The 18150-nt window shown below is 42.1% G+C and overlaps 1 protein-coding gene across 1 annotated transcript in view; it reads right to left on the bottom strand.

Moving 5' to 3' along the window:
• Positions 1–8713: 8713 nt before the first annotated feature.
• The window catches only part of LOC139370468 (ligand-dependent corepressor-like), a 35217-nt gene continuing 25780 nt past the window's right edge, over positions 8714–18150 (bottom strand). The window contains exon 7 of the mRNA XM_071109963.1: positions 8714–10198. Coding sequence (XP_070966064.1) covers positions 9043–10198 — 1156 coding nt within the window. The 3' untranslated portion in view covers positions 8714–9042. The remainder of the gene's footprint in view (positions 10199–18150) is intronic.

Genomic DNA, 18150 nt, shown 5'->3' with positions numbered 1-18150 from the left:
TAGCAAGACTCCCTACAACCCCTAGTCCAGATATATCTGACTGCAGCAAGACTCCCTACAACCCCTAGTCCAGATATATCTGACTGCAGCAAGACTCCCTACAACCCCTAGTCCAGATATATCTGACTGTAGCAAGACTCCCTACAACCCCTATTCCAGCTATATCTGACTGTAGCAAGACTCCCTACAACCCCTAGTCCAGATATATCTGACTGTAGCAAGACTCCCTACAACCCCTAGTCCAGATATATCTGACTGTAGCAAGACTCCCTACAACCCCTAGTCCAGATATATCTGACTGCAGCAAGACTCCCTACAACCCCTAGTCCAGATATATCTGACTGTAGCAAGACTCCCTACAACCCCTAGTCCAGATATATCTGACTGCAGCAAGACTCCCTACAACCCCTAGTCCAGATATATCTGACTGTAGCAAGACTCCCTACAACCCCTAGTCCAGATATATCTGACTGTAGCAAGACTCCCTACAACCCCTAGTCCAGATATATCTGACTGTAGCAAGACTCCCTACAACCCCTAGTCCAGATATATCTGACTGTAGCAAGACTCCCTACAACCCCTAGTCCAGATATATCTGACTGTAGCAAGACTCCCTACAACCCCTAGTCCAGATATATCTGACTGCAGCAAGACACTCTATCTCCCAGTCTGGGGGGGTTTGACGTTCATGAACAAAACCTCACTAGCATTTTGTAATTAAATAATTTAGGCAAAGTATCCTTGTATTATATGGAGTGATTTTCACTACAGAATTCAAATACTAAAATATATACACTATACTTTTTTGGCTATAGTTTTTAATACTACTCCCAATATAGGCCTGATGTGTTGTAAAGATTGAGCTAACGATTAGAGGCTGAAAAAGGCATTCCATCTTTCACAGATTGATTCATAATAAAACATAATAGTAATAAATAATCCATAATTAGACTGTGAGGTTGAGATTCTCATTCATTTCAATTACTTTCAAGTATACAACTAACATCTGCCATACAAGCAAATGTAGAAAATCACACTACACTTTATTAAGTACGACTGAACATTACATTAATATTAAGTTTAAGGTTTTTAAAAAACACCTTATTTTGTTTTCGGATTGTGCCATCTCATCTCAACATTTTACAGTTTTCTAGGTTTGCACGCTTTCATGTTTGTTAGTCGAATGTCCACGGAAAGAAATAATATGTATTTGAACTATCATACTACAGTCCCAATATACTAAACAGAATTACAGCATTCTGCCAGACTAAAACAAATGGTTACTGTAGCACATGACCCCTGCTGCTTTCCTGTCCCGCCTCCCTTCGCAGTAAAACACAACATTATGACACACAAGCCTCATAAAACTACACAATGTAATAGGTGGTGTTCTGACTGTCAGATTGGAGCGGGAGAGATGGAGGCTCTTTAGCCGGACATGTCACAGATTCCATGTTGAACCGTTTCAACTGCCAGTGGTGTGAAAGAAGGAAGGATAACACACAGATTTAGGTAAGTGATAGTTCCTGTTTCAAAATGTTGTTTGCGGGTAGCTGGGAAGTGCATGAGCAGGGGAATTGGCATGATTGCAAGCAGCTCAACATCATTCCAGACGGAAGGTGTGCCTCACTTTTAAATTCCAACCAACGTTTCTCTCTTCAACAAAACCAAAGCACTGTTGCTTTAAAATGTTTCACAAATCAAACAGAAAAGCCCTCAAGTTGCAGTTAGCAGGCGGGTGGTACTTGCGCCTTAACAAATGCTGAGACTTTTACAACATTTAAAAAACAAACTTGGTGTAGAAAAAGGATACATTTGACAAAATACTATATTTTTGCCATTCTTGAAATTTGCCAAATTAAATAAAAATAGCAAATCACGCAAAGAGGCAGAGGAACGTCACGACACAAAGTCACCACTACACAAACAAATCAGAAACAGAGCCAGTTAAAGACAGGTTCTTGGTGGTGAGGGTTGGGACCAGAGTTATAGGGGCCCACTGAGAAAGATACGAAGCAAAAGGGGGCTGTTTGGACAGAATAAGGGAGGCAGTGCCTTCACCAGCCAAGTTACAAGCCTGATATTTGTCCTGGTCTCAGGAGTGTCACACCCACCAGGTTCTATAAAGGACACGGCAAAGGTTATAATTGTACATGTAACCCACCCACACGAAGTGGATACCTGATGAAGAGTGTGTGAGTGCGTGAGTCAAAACATATAGAAATGTATGCGACTATGTATGGGGTGTAGTTACAGTATTATGGGGTGTAGTTACAGTATTATGGGGTGTAGTTACAGTATGTATGGGGTGTAGTTACAGTATGTATGGGGTGTAGTTACAGAGTGTTTTGGGTGTAGTTACAGTATTATGGGGTGTAGTTACAGTATTATGGGGTGTAGTTACAGTATGTATGGGGTGCAGTTACAGTATGTATGGGGTGTATTTACAGAGTGTTTTGGGTGTAGTTACAGTATGTATGGGGTGTAGTTACAGTATGTATGGGGTGTAGTTACAGAGTGTATGGGGTGTAGTTACAGTATTATGGGGTGTAGTTAGAGTGTATGGGGTGCAGTTACAGTATTATGGGGTGTAGTTATAGTGTGTATGGGGTGTAGTTACATAGTGTATGGGGTGTAGTTACAGTATGTATGGGGTGTAGTTACAGAGTGTTTTGGGTGTAGTTACAGTATGTATGGGGTGTAGTTACATTATGTATGGGGTGTAGTTACAGTATGTATGGGGTGTAGTTACAGTATTATGGTGTGTAGTTACATTGTGTATGGGGTGTAGTTACAGTATTATGGGGTGTAGTTATAGTGTGTATGGGGTGTAGTTACATAGTGTATGGGGTGTAGTTACAGTATGTATGGGGTGTAGTTACAGTATGTATGGGGTGTAGTTACAGAGTGTTTTGGGTGTAGTTACAGTATGTATGGGGTGTAGTTACAGTATGTATGGGGTGTAGTTACAGAGTGTATGGGGTGTAGTTACAGTATTATGGGGTGTAGTTAGAGTGTATGGGGTGCAGTTACAGTATGTATGGGGTGCAGTTACAGTATTATGGGGTGTAGTTACAGTGTGTATGGGGTGTAGTTACAGTATGTATGGGGTGTAGTTACAGTATTATGGGGTGTAGTTACAGTGTGTATGGGGTGTAGTTACAGTATTATGGGGTGTAGTTATAGTGTGTATGGGGTGTAGTTACATAGTGTATGGGGTGTAGTTACAGTATGTATGGGGTGTAGTTAGTATGTATGGGGTGTAGTTACAGAGTGTATGGGGTGTAGTTACAGTATACATGGGGTGTAGTTACAGTGTGCATGGTGTGTGCTTCCAAGGCTGAGTGTGCTAGTTAATACAGTAGTGTTGCATTCAGAAAGACCTGGGTTCGGTTTAGTAGCTATAAGAATGTATATTTTCTTTAAAAATTAAGAAAACATGAAAAAAACACCATCTAATAATAACAATAATAATGATAAAACCCGCCATATAATAATAACAATAATAATTTAAAAAGTGCTTCCGTCAGTCCCATCTAAGAAATCTGGAAACACAAGAAAGTGTACTAAAAGAGTACTAAAACACTTTTACTTTAATAAAAGTCCTGATTTGTGTTGCTAGTTAGTGTACAATCAGCTGCTTTGAAGTGGGTGGACCTGAGGCGTCATGACAACAGGATATGCAGCATGGAGGAATAATCAACAGCACTTCATAACAACGAGCAAAATGGCAATTCACAGAAGTCTGTTTAGTTTTTTTCTTGAAAGGTATCGCGTGCCACTCAAGAGACAAGAATGGCACGTCACATGGTATCTAGAAATTGAGGTTAGTTCTGTTCTGCATTTCTTTTTTTTTCTCTCCACGTTTGTTTACAATCTCACATCAGAATGAAAAGAAATCCATTGATTTACCTGAAGATGTAAAACAGTAAATTAAATATATATTCATATGTATATAGCTATTTTCATTTATATAAAAAGGTACAATGATTTGTTTTGGAATGCAGTTTAAAACAAGTTAAAAATAATAATAATAATAGACAGTAGATTCAGAAGGTTAACATTTCCACCTGTCCGACACATTCTCCCCTCTAGGTCTCTGACCGACTGTGTCTCTGTCTCATCTCTGTAATAAACTTAAATCCCCATGAAGAAGTTTAACCTGGAGTGATGTTACAGTAAAAAAAACGAACTAGACTAATAAGCTGTCCGTCACATACTCCTAGCTCCTCTTGTAAAAGACAAGAGCAAAAAAAAAGGAGGAGGGGCCTATATTTCCCAGAGTATCAACTATCCCTTCTTTCTTTCAGGCTTCCCTGAGAGGGATACAAGTGCAGGTTGAGGTACAGCACTTGGACACAGCTGAGCCAGGTCAATATATAATATAGGTGTTGTATATATTTAATCTAATACAGGTAGTTAAGTCTGCGTCATCCTCTGACTGACTAATATTGCTGCCCCTCCTGTCAACTTTATCCTGAGAGGTACAATACTGAAGGCTACAGACCCACGGCAGAAAAACGCTAGTCAAATACAAGCAGACGGTGGAGAAAGAAATTAAACAGTCTGTGTCGTCCCCCCCCCCCCCCCCAAACTGACAGTGTCATTGTTTTTTTTCAGATATTTCTTTTTGTGGGAGGGGGGGGGGAGATTCATGTCGGTTTATTACATTCATTATCTGTGTGTATATAAATAATTAGAAGTGTGAAACTTCTCTGTAAAAGAGGCGAGACTCAGTCGTGTTAAGGAGGAGGACTTTTTCAGACAGGGGGATCCGTTAACCCAAGTGGCATAACTAAACAACTGAACCCCAAAAATATTCATACAAACATGAAATAAAGCCCAAATGGCAATGCACCTCAGTAGATTAGATACGACTGATGAAGGGGAAAGGGGGATACCTAGTCAGTTGTACAACTGAATGCCTTCAACTGAAATGTGTCTTCTGCATTTAACCTCTGAATCAGAGAGGTACGGGGGGCTGCCTTAACCCAACCCCTCTGAATCAGAGAGGTACGGGGGGCTGCCTTAACCCAACCCCTCTGAATCAGAGAGGTACGGGGGGCTGCCTTAACCCAACCCCTCTGAATCAGAGTGGTACGGGGGGCTGCCTTAACCCAACCCCTCTGAATCAGAGAGGTACGGGGGGCTGCCATAATCAACATCCTCGTCTTCAGGAACCACTAACATGTTCTTTTTTGATTGCCCAATGATAAATACATAGATTTATAGTTTTCATAAATAATGTATGTGGAAATTCTTGGCCCTTCAGGAATCCCCTCTCAGGGGTTTCAGGATCTACCTAAGTGCTGAATGTAGGAATCCTCTCAAGGGTTTCAGGACCTGCCTAAGTGCTGAATGTAGGAATTCCCTCAAGGGTTTCAGGATCTGCCCTAGGTGCTGAATGTAGGAATTCCCTCAAGGGTTTCAGGACCTATCTAAGTGCTGAATGTAGGAATCCCCTCAAGGGTTTCAGGACCTATCTAAGTGCTGAATGTAGGAATTTAGACACACATCTCAGTCAGTGCTACATGTCATGATAAGTAAATACCAATTGTACAGGTTATACACATTTCCCATCAGCACCATTTGTCATGCTCACATGCATAACGTGACAGAAGCGCTAAGGGGCACATTTTTGTCATACTTCATAATAACTCGCAAGTTTAGGAGAAAAACAACGTTTAAAACACAATTCCACACTATATTTTAAGTAGTGTTTTTTTGTTGTCAAATCGCATTCACATCGAAGCTAAATGAATTAGTAAGCATACCTTGAAATGTAAAAGGCTATAAGTGCTTTACTCATAACTTAAGTAAAATGATCAATCTCATATAAGTCATTGCTGGACTATATTTGGTCTTCTGATTGGATGGGACGAGTAACCAATTAGACACTTGAAATACTCTGCATTGTCTAAGTGTTGAACGCATTTCATGCATGACCCCTGACCTTGTGTTCCTACAGAGGTCATCATAAAGGGATTACATTGTTCCCATCGGCTACGCATAACTGACAATCAAGCCATGGGAGGGAGGGTCGAAGTCCAAGACCAATCTATCAGAACAGGGCTAGGTAAGATTGTTCATTAGGGGTTTGAATATAATTATAACAATTATATACCAATTATTCACTCATTTAGAATACACTAGAGCATGAATCGCTTGGTACGACACTCATGAAGTAGTCTATACTTTGCAGATGTAAGCTCCTATCTAAGAATTCCCAAATCACCCGGAACAGATTGGTGCATGCCATTTTGTAGAAGAAAAAAAAATACCAAATGAAATAAATAAAATGTACAGGACATTTCAAGGAGTGAATGTTCATTTCATCAGTGTTGACATGACGGAGATGTTTTCTAAGTACAATTTCATGAATAATCTCACAGACTGGGTGAGCACCAGGCAGTGTTTAGAGCGAACAGCAACGTTTACTACAGCAGAGCAAGAGAGGGCTTTAAAAACATTTAAAAAAACATTTTTTATTTTTATTTTTCCTTTGTCTTTTTTTTTTGCCCCCAACACACAAAAAAAACGAGAGCATCTTTTTCTAAAAACATTTTCTCAGAAGGATGTTTTTTTCTTTCCCCTGACAAAACATGACGACAGATAAAGATAGTTTCCGCCTGGTGTGGCAGGAGGGCTGCGGGGCAGGAACCAGATATGACAACTACACTACACGAAATCTGACAAATTCAAGCATCAACCAGGGTACTGAGGAGGTAATAGAGAGGAAACAGAATATGTTTAGGTCCAAGCTGCAGCTCTCTAAAAGTCTTTCACACACTAAAGCTTTTTTTTCTCTCTTTTTGCTTTCTGGCCATCCCTTACCCTCCTCTAATCAGCTCTCTTCCTCCCATCCAAACCCATCCCCATCTCTCTGAAAAGAGCTACAACATCTTCCTCTCTCTCACGCGCTAAAAAAAAAGAAAAAAGGTGCTATTTTCAGACGTTTCATTTCCAAACTTCTCCTCACACCCTCTTCCCTGTTTTAGTTTGTGTTACCTTCTTCATGATTCACCACGGTCTACAGGGCGTGGCACTGCTAAGCCACACCCACCTAGCCGGGCTGTAAGCTCCGCCCCCCGTCAGAAGTAGCAGAGTGAGAGAAGTCATGTCCTGCCCTTCACTTTTAGGTCCTGCAGGATAAAGGAAACACGTCCGTGTTTTAGAATCATGGCTTCGTCAAGAGATTCCCGTCTCAGGTACCCTGAGTTAAAAATGAGGAACAAAATCATCCAGAAATGCGGATTGGCTTTAAGTTCAGTGTCATCATAATAATTTATATTATATTATCCCCTAATCCCTCCCAACCGAACACATCCCCTCTCACTGTTAAATGCCCCACCCCCCCAAGTATAAATGCACATTGTCGTAATAAACTGCCTTTGAAACTACCTTTGAACATTTTAAAACCACATGGGAGTGAGAGGAGCCATTTCAAAACTCATCAACTAAGAAGCTTTTACTTAGTTAGAATTCCAAAACAGAAAACTTTATGAAATGTTTAGTGTTTAGAGACAGTAAGGCTGGTAAAACCTTTGCTCAGTACAGGATAATATAGTTGTAGCAGCAATGTTTCCACTTCCTGGTCTTGGAGAGCTACAATGCATGTGGTTATCACTCCATGTGATGTCATGGTGTTAGGAGAACCCCGCCCACTAATTAGCTGAGCGCATATGCATGAGGTCGTTGGTTGGAATGAAAACCAGAGATGGCTACAGCTCCCTAGGATCGGGATTGGGAACAGATGCACTTGTTGCAGGTGCTTGAGGTAGAAGTTGCGCTCAACCACTGAACTAGGATCAGATCACCAAGCCCCAATCCAAACCTTAGCAATAAGGGGATAAAAAATACATCTGACTATGGACCAGTGGTTAGAGGCAACATTTACCTACCACCGTTGAGGTTGAGGAGCTCCCTCCAGGAGAGCAGCAGAGATATAAAATTGCACCTACATGCTGATTTCAGGTCAGTTTTGAGGTTTCCCCCCTAATTGTTAAGGCAGGGTAAACTGATCCTAGATCTGTGGCTACGGGTAACTTGTACCTGGAGCGCAGTTGGCCGGGGATTATGACAGACCTTAAGTGCATGATGCTAGGACAGCAATGCCGAGGTAACCTGGTCTGTCACCACTGGGCGGCGCCGGTGAGCGCCAGACTGAAAGTGTAGTGCAAAAGAAAGCCAAACAAAAGAAGATAAAACAAACAAACAAAACATTCAAAATATTCTAAAACTTAGTAGTTATTTACTAAAACCTAGTAGTTATTTACTAAAACTTACGAACATGCATCCCTGATTGACTATTTTGTGTCTTTACCTTAAAAAGGACACAGCCAATGTTGCTTTCGTTCACTTTTAAAGAGTAGCAGAATATCGAAGGAGGAAAGAAAATTTTGCGTTTGTTAAAGAGAAATGGCTACCTGGCGATAGAAATAATGCGGTTTTGATTCAGCTTCCTGGTGAGAGAGCTTCCTGGGACATTACTAGTTTTAGAGTTGGTTCAAAACATAGGAGACAGTTCACTTACCAATTGGTACTAGTACTTAAATGAGAGGGGGGGGGGGGGACCATAATAGTATGTTCAAAAGGGTTTAACCCCCTCTCATTTTTCCCAAAGTTGAGATATTCCGCAGCACAGGCTGCATTTAAAAGCAATGCAGGGTCAGTGTATCAAGTTCAGAATAGGGGGAGTTAGGGTTTTGGGGGGGATAATCAACATGCTTTACAAACTGTAATTAATAACTGTCACGTCACTCGTGGCTTTTGACGCATTTGTTTCGCCGCTTGATATAAAAGCTAAACAAATGTGCAGTGTCAAAACGACAACCGCAGAACCAGCCGATTGGTTTAGTTTTCATCTCCAGCTTGTTTTAGAATCCTCCTCATATCCCTGCGCTTGTGCTCACCCAGATACTGCAACAGTAAATTGGCACAAATAAAGCTCCATTTGTTTCCAATTACTTCAGTCTTAATGTTAAGATGTTTTTTATACATATATAAGGAAAGGGAGGATTCGTCGTCATCGTTGTTTCTCAGTTAATCTTCAAATTCCATTTTCATTTCGTGGTTCAGATCGGCGGCCTCCGGTGGCGCAACCTCTCGCGGCGTCGCGGTTGGTGTAGTCTCTGACTCGGCGGCGGAATCCTGTCCTCCCATCCTCAAGGTCAATTTGAGCTTCTTCTTAGGAGGGTTCTTCAGTGTGCCCAGTCGCTCCTTCACCTTGTACTCCAGTGTGCTGTGAGGGATCCCGTACATGTTCTGGGCCTTGGATACGCTCATCTTCCCGCCCATCACCATGCCGATGGCCTCTTCTAAGATCTGGCTGTTGTACTGGCGGTAGCGCCCCCTCTTCTTCCTGGGCTGCTTAGAGCACGGGTCGCCCTCGGGGTCAGAGGTCGGGTATGGTTGCCCGGAGGTCCCCTGGTCCACGTCGGAGCTCCAGTAGTCTGCCGCCCCATCCAGAAAACCTCCCAGGCTGCCTCTCAGGCTACCGGCACGCCGGTTCTGCTTGGGAAGGATGACCCTCAGCTTCCTGCTCAAAGCATTCTCCACCCCACCGTGGCCCCCGGCGCCCACCACCATGGCCCCGTACCCGTACAGGTCTGAGGCGTGGGAGTCCCATGACAGGTCCATGCCCCTCACCTGGGGGATCTTCAGGTCCACGGGCGGGGAGTGGTGGCCTCCCGGCTCCCTCTTAACCACCACCTCATGGTGGGTCTTGGTGGAGCCATGGTGGTGGCGGAGGCCACCTCCGGAGGAGCTCTTGGAGGAGAACGCCCCGTGGTGGTGGTTGTCCAAGAACAGAGGCAGGTCTTGGAGGTCTGAGAGGATGGCGCTGGCCTGCTTCAGCCTCAGCAGGCTGTCCAGTTGGTGGTGGTGGGCTTTACCACTGGAGGAACCCCACGGAGAGCCGTCCCGTGCCAGGAGGGGGTGGGGCTCCACGTGGTTCCCTTTGTTCCCGTGGTTGAGAAGCCCCGCCGCCTCCAGACTAGCCAATGAGAGAGCCGGAGGCTGGCCGAGGAGGCGGTGCTTCTGGCTGAGGAGCTCCTCCTTTATAAGCAGCGAATGGGCCAATGGGGGCTTGAGGGGGGCGGAACTGACGTAGCTGTCCCTCAGCCCGTCCTGTAAGCTTCTCGGCAGCATGTCATCGTCCTCCACGTCCCGAAAGGAGTGCTCAACTCTCAGGGCACGCCTGATTGGAGGGAAAAGAGAAGAGAGGGGTGTTAACTTGGAAGTACTCAAATCAGTCGATTCAGAAAGTGAATTGTAATGAACCAAAAACTACACGTTAAAATTACACTACTCTACACTGCTGACTGTTAATGCCAACAAACCAAAAGTACCACTTTTTAGTACCACTAAAAACACACATTACCTTGTGTTTTTAAAGTTGAACTTTCTTCCATAATATGTCATTGTTTAGGGGGGGAGGTTTTCAGCAAAACTCTTCGGCAGTAAACATATAACAGTAAACGTATAACAGTAAACATGTAAACATGCAACATCTAAATGATAAACTCATCTCCCACACTTTAAAGGGGCAATCTGCAGTTGCTACATCCATTTCTGGACTCCTGAATTAGAGGTACCCACTGATTCTTGAAGAATATCATTTATAAAATGCCTCATCAGGATAATTGTACCCCATCAGAACCCAAAATGTAAGCTTGTAATACTCCCATGTTTGTAAAAAAAATAAATGTAAACAAACACTACATGGCCTCGAAACATGCATAAAATGATAAGTCTGATATCATGGATGGTCAGTCCGTGCATCCATACAGATGTAGGATCTTAATTTGATCACTCTTTTTTTGCTGAGAATTTTTCTGCAAATATACAGTGCTTTCGGAAAGTATAATAAACTGAAATAATACATTTACATAAGTATTCAGACCCTTTACTCAGTACTTTGTTGAAGCACCTTTGGCAGCGATTACAGCCTTGAGTCTTCTTGGGTATGACGCTATAATCTTGGAACACCTGTTTTTGGGGAGTTTCTCCCATTCTTCTCTGCAGATCCTCTCAAGATCTGTCAGGTTGGATGGGGTGTGTCACTGCACAGCCATTTTCAGGTCTCTCCAGAGATGTTTGATTGGGTTCAAGTCCGGGCTCTGGCTGGGCCACTCAAGGACATTCCTTGAGACTTGTCCCAAAGCCACTCCTGCATTGTCTTGGCTGTCTGCTTAGGGTCGTTGTCCTGTTGGTAGGTGAACCTTTGCCCCAGTCTGAGGTCCTGGGTGCTCTGGAGCAGGTTTTCATCAAGGATCTCTCTGTACTTTGCTCCGTTCATCTTTCCCTCGATCCTGACTAATCTCCTAGTTCCTGCTGCTGAAAAACATCCCACACAGCATGATCCTGCCACCACCATGCTTCATCGTAGGGATGGTGCCAGGTTTCCTCTGGGTGTGACGCTTGACATTCAGGCCATCGGTGACCATCGGGTTTCTGACCAAGGTCCTTCTCCCCCGATTGCTCAGTTTTAGTGGTCTTAGTAGTTCCAAACTTCTTCCATTTAAGAATAATGGAGGCCACAGTGTTCTTGGGAACTTTCAATGCTGCAGACATGTTTTGTTAGCCTTCCCCAGATCTGTGCCTCAACACAATCCTGTCTCTGAGCTCTATGGACAATTCTTTCAACCTCATAGCTTGGTTTTTGCTCTGACATGCACTGTCAACTGTGGGACCTTATATAGACAGGTGTGTGCCTTTCCAAATCATGTCCAATCAATTGAATTTCCCACAGATGGACTCCAATCAAGTTGTAAAAACATCTCAAGGATGATCAATGGAAACAGGATGCACCTGAGCTCATAGCAAAGAGTCTAAATAATTATGTAAATAAAGGTATTTATGTTGTTTATTTTTAATTCATTTCCAAAAAGGTTTAAAATCCTGTTTTCCCTTTGTGATTATGGGTGTGCATTGTGTGTACATTGATGAGGAACAAACATTATGTGATCCACGTAACAAAATGTGGAAAATGTCAGGGGGTCTGAATACTTTCCGAATGCACTGTAGGTCAAATTATAATCATACATCTGTAGCTCTGTCTATGAATTTGAGAGTGGTTACATTTCTCAGCTTTCTACTGAAACAGGGTCGGGGAGAATCGCTTTGTGATTGTTTCAACTGCCCCTTTAATTTCATGATTACTAGATATAGCATAGACACAAATAACTACTTATTTGGTCCCTTCAGTTTAGAGACAGTACCTTTATTTGAAATTCAATTTACTTCCTGGCGTGAGGGTGGGCGTTCAATCTCCATTTCATTTCATTACATTACGTTTGAGCAAAAAGCCCATTTGAGAAAATGTTTTGGCTGTAAACTTGTGTTTGCTATTAGCTAGTTATACATCTTGACAGCTTGACAAAGTAGTTGCCCTCATACAGATTATAACTCGTTAGCTGTTCCATATGGTCTCATCACATGGGAGAGAGTGGCTGCCTGCATCCCAAATGGCACCCTAATCCCTATGTAGTGCACTACTTCTGACCAGGGCCCGTAGTGCACTACAAAGGGAATGGGGTGCTATTTGGGATGCATCGGTGTCTGATGAATTATATTTACTGTGCAAAGTGGACGTAGCCGGAGCTATATTCCACTCATTACAGCACGTTAGCTCCTATCTTCAACAATTAAGGTGCTCATGAGACACAGAGAGAAAGAGACAATTAACACTAATTTCCTATATTTTTTTTACCATGTGTAAAACATGCATGTTGTGACAGAGTGAGTCACTTTCATATAGGTAATTAGAGCGAACTTACTCATGTCAAACGTTTAATTTTAGTGTCCGTCTTTTTCAAACTCAATTTCGTTCAAATAATTTGGTTTCACGCAGAGAAAACGTATTTAAACTGAAGTGCAATGCTTTGTTGTTTCTTTGTCCCCGTCTTGCATGAAGCGTAACTATCCATTTACAGGGACATTTTGAATTCAATTTGCTTCAAAAACAACCAAGCAACTTTATTTTACCACGTAAAAAAAAATAAGTGATTTTAAATGTTAGTGAATCTTAATGCTGTTTAAGAGATAGAGAGCCATGTACTGAGTAAACAGAGAACACACACGCACAGTCTGCTACACTAACAAATACCGTGAGGACAATGAGAGGAGGGAAAACATCAAGGACACACAGCATGAATGACCATGATCATAATACCAATCCCTCCCTGGGATAAAGACTCATTTGCCTGAGAAGGTATCGAGGGCGCAGAATGGAGCACATTGTGATCAGGTTGTAATTAACGGGTATAGGATAAACTGTACATAGTAACAGTGTCATAGAATTCACCTGACAACACAATAGACAATGGCTGCGGTTGGAGTTGACGGCAGAGAGGTCTCGTTCCCAGCTAAACGAGAATGAACCTTGGCGTGTCTCGTATAGAAATAGTCACAAAAAGGGTTGAGCGACACAAGGATGCTCTTTTTTTTCTTACTCCACTCATTATTATTTTAGAGAATCTGTCCTTTTGAGCTCCCTTTCTCCTTTCCATTATGTTGGCCTGAAATCAGGCCTGAAAGTTGTTCCTATACGGGCTAGAAAGAACATAGTGTTTTCTAAGAAACCCGTGCTGAAGCTCCCAAATGACATTTCCGTGACGGGTCTTAACGTTTCTATTTCTGAACTACCTGAGAAAGAAGTGACTTTTTTCTGACCTTGGTGTCGGGTACTGTTCAGTACGTAACCATAGCAACAGTAGCCTTTAAGCAGGAAGCACACATCCCAGTCCCCCGCAGACAAGCAGAGTGACAGCTCAATGCTACCTTCTAAATAGGACCATAGATATGTCAATCAGAATGGAAGGGGAAGTGTAGACAGAAAGTGAATGAGCCTTAGCACTGAGGAAGTCAGCAACCAAATCCTGTGAAGGAAAAAATATTATGGACATATGGACATGGACATGCATATGTCCAAAACAAGTACAGACGTTGGATCTTAATTTGATAACTCTTTTGTTGCTGAGAATTGCAAACATGTAGTGTATTTGAGTTTTATAAAGGATTCTGAATTTTGTCATTTCCACTTAGAAATTCCAGACTTGATTTTCCCCTAACGAAAAATGTATCAACCCCTACAAAAATGTCCATTAATTATAATCCACAAAATAATTCACATTTCCTGTTGCTACAGGATTATTTTCCTGCTGTAGCAAACTGGCTCAAATCAAGATCCGACATCTGTACATACAGTATATGCATACCCCTGATGAGGTTGTTATCTATATGTCAAAAAGTCACACATCCCTGATGAAGTAGTTATATATATTTTTTACAATTACATTTAGAATATACTTGATGAGGAAGTTAGAAGGTGGTTTCACAGTAATTATGGCTGCACCATATAGTCTACATCTTATAGTCTACACCTTATAGTCTACTATAGTCTACACCTTATAGTCTACTATAGTCTACACCTTATAGTCTACTATAATATACATCTTATAGTCTACACCTTATAGTCTACACCTTATAGTCTACAATAGTCTACACCTTATAGTCTACAATAGTCTACACCTTATAGTCTACTATAGTCTACACCTTATAGTCTACTATAGTCTACACCTTATGGTCTACTATAGTCTACACCTTATAGTCTACAATAGTCTACACCTTATAGTCTACAATAGTCTACACCTTATAGTCTACACCATTTTGTCTAGTCTACACCACACAGTCTACACCACACAGTCTACACCACACAGTCTACACCACACAGTCTACACCACACACAGTGCATTCGGAAAGTATTCAGACCCCTTGACTTTTTCTACATTTTGTTCAAATGGATTAAATACATTTTTTTCCCTCATTGATTTACACCAATTTTTTCACTTTTATTAAAAATAAAAAACAGAAATACCTTATTTACATAAGTATGCAGACCCTCTGCTATGAGACTCAAAATTGAGCTCAGGTGCATCCTGCTTCCATTGATCATCCTTGAGATGTTTCAACAACTTGATTGGAGTCCACCTGTGGTAAAATCAATTGATTGGCACACACCTGTCTATATAAGGTTCCACAGTTGACTATGCATGTCAGAGCAAAAACCAAGCCTTTATGTCGAAGGAATTGTCCATAGAGCTCCGAGACAAGATTGTGTCGAGGCACAGATCTGGGGAAGGGTACCAAAGCATTTCTGCAGCATTGAAAGTCCCCAAGAACACCGTGGCCTCCATCATTCTTAAATGGAAGAAGTTTAGAACCAAGAAGACTCTTGCTAGAGCTGGTCGCCAGGCCAAACTGAGCAATCGGGGGAGAAGGGCCTTGGTCAGGGAGGTGACCAAGAACCCGATGGTCACTCTGACAGAGCTCCTCTGTGGAGATGGGAGAACCTTCCAGAAGGACAACCATCTCTGCAGCACTCTACCAAACAGGTCTTTATGGTAGAGTGGCCAGACAGAAGCCACTCCTAAGTAAAAGTCACATGAAAGTCAGCATGGAGTTTTCCAAAAGGCACCTAAAGACTCTCACAACAATGAGAAACAAGATTCTCTGGTCTGATGAAACCAAGATTGAACTCTTTGGCCTGAATGACAAGCGTCACGTCTGGAGGCAACCTGGCACCATCCCAACAGTGAAGCAGGGACTGGGAGACTAGTAAGGATTGAGGAAAGATGAACAGAGCAAAGTCCAGAGAGATCCTTGATGAAAACCTGCTCCAGAGCACTCAGGACCTCAGAATGGGGAAAAGGTTCACCTTCCAATAGGACAACGACTTTAAGCACACAGCCAAGACAATGCAGGAGTGACTTTGGGACAAGTCTCTGAATGTCCTTGGGTGGCCCAGCTAGAGCCCGGACTTGAACCCGATCAAACATCTCTGGAGAGACTGGAAAATAACTGAATGGGAGAAACTCCCCAAATACAGGTGTGGCCAAGCTTGTAGCATCATACCCAAGAAGACTCCAGGCTGTAATCGTTGCCAAAGGTGCCTCACAAAGTACTGAGTAAAGGGTCTGAATACTTATGTAAATATGATAGTTCAGTTTTTTTTTTAAATATAAATTTGCAAAAATGTCTAAAAACGTGTTTAGTCAACTGTAGTCTACACACAGTGGTGGTTAATGGTGTATGGTGACTAGTGGTACTTATTTGCAGTTATGAAACTAAAATGAACAAACTATTGATGTATTGGTCATTATGGTGTCATGATATTTTTAAAGGATTCTGTTATCATTTGATTGTGTAAGTAAAATACTAGGTTCATTTTCACACTGTAAAATAAAGGGGTATGCTAAATGAGTGAGACGCTCTGTGTTTGGTAATATATCTGAGGTCTCGGAGGAAGTGTGGAGGGATGGAGGTGTGGAGCGAGGGAGGAGGGTGGATGGAGGAGGGGTGGTGAGAGGGAGGAGGGTACATCCAGTTCCTCATCCCCCTCTTTAGTTAATATTACATGACCTGATCATTAGTGAATCCCAAACCACCAACGCTGCTTCTGATACACCAACGAGGTGTCTTCCAACAGATTACACACACCACCCTCACCATACAATATCGCTTTGGGCGTCAACATGTATCAAGCCGCTCAAATCCATCTTTGACCTTCTGTGTGTTCTAATCATTCCAAGGTCTATTCCATAGTTATACAGGTCATTTATTCTAATTTAAAGCAGGAAAACAAAGTTTGTACGGTGTGTTAATCATGCAAATATGACTTGAAGGCAAACACTCAGGTATCAATAAAATCCACCACGACTATGTGGGTAAGTAAATAAAAGCTGTATATACTAGAGAGACAACAGGAAAACCAATAGTCCCTGAGGTCTTTGATGCAGTCTAACGTTGACCTCCTACATTATGAAGAATTACATCCAAATAGCATAAATACAGTGCCTTGCGAAAGTATTCGGCCCCCTTGAACTTTGCGACCTTTTGCCACATTTCAGGATTCAAACATAAAGATATAAAACTGTATTTTTTTGTGAAGAATCAACAACAAGTGGGACACAATCATGAAGTGGAACGACATTTATTGGATATTTCAAACTTTTTTAACAAATCAAAAACTGAAAAATTGGACGTGCAAAATTATTCAGCCCCTTTACTTTCAGTGCAGCAAACTCTCTCCAGAAGTTCAGTGAGGATCTCTGAATGATCCAATGTTGACCTAAATGACTAATGATGATAAATACAATCCACCTGTGTGTAATCAAGTCTCCGTATAAATGCACCTGCACTGTGATAGTCTCAGAGGTCCGTTAAAAGCGCAGAGAGCGTCATGAAGAACAAGGAACACACCAGGCAGGTCCGAGATATTGTTGTGAAGAAGTTTAAAGCCGGATTTGGATACAAAAATATTTCCCAAGCTTTAAACATCCCAAGGAGCACTGTGCAAGCGATAATATTGAAATGGAAGGAGTATCAGACCACTGCAAATCTACCAAGACCTGGCCGTCCCTCTAAACTTTCAGCTCATACAAGGAGAAGACTGATCAGAGATGCAGCCAAGAGGCCCATGATCACTCTGGATGAACTGCAGAGATCTACAGCTGAGGTGGGAGACTCTGTCCATAGGACAACAATCAGTCGTATATTGCACAAATCTGGCCTTTATGGAAGAGTGGCAAGAAGAAAGCCATTTCTTAAAGATATCCATAAAAAGTGTCGTTTAAAGTTTGCCACAAGCCACCTGGGAGACACACCAAACATGTGGAAGAAGGTGCTCTGGTCAGATGAAACCAAAATTGAACTTTTTGGCAACAATGCAAAACTTTATGTTTGGCGTAAAAGCAACACAGCTGAACACACCATCCCCACTGTCAAACATGGTGGTGGCAGCATCATGGTTTGGGCCTGCTTTTCTTCAGCAGGGACAGGGAAGATGGTTAAAATTGATGGGAAGATGGATGGAGCCAAATACAGGACCATTCTGGAAGAAAACCTGATGGAGTCTGCAAAAGACCTGAGACTGGGACGGAGATTTGTCTTCCAACAAGACAATGATCCAAAACATAAAGCAAAATCTACAATGGAATGGTTCAAAAATAAACATATCCAAGCGACTTACAGCTGTAATTGCAGCAAAAGGTGGCGCTACAAAGTATTAACTTAAGGGGGCTGAATAATTTTGCACGCCCAATTTTTCTGTTTTTGATTTGTTAAAAAAGTTTGAAATATCCAATAAAT

The sequence above is a fragment of the Oncorhynchus clarkii genome, chromosome 17 (genome assembly GCF_045791955.1).
Source record: "Oncorhynchus clarkii lewisi isolate Uvic-CL-2024 chromosome 17, UVic_Ocla_1.0, whole genome shotgun sequence".
Taxonomy (NCBI): domain Eukaryota; kingdom Metazoa; phylum Chordata; class Actinopteri; order Salmoniformes; family Salmonidae; genus Oncorhynchus; species Oncorhynchus clarkii.
Note: the sequence above shows the minus strand (reverse complement) of the source record. Positions and strands in the feature narration are given on the sequence as shown.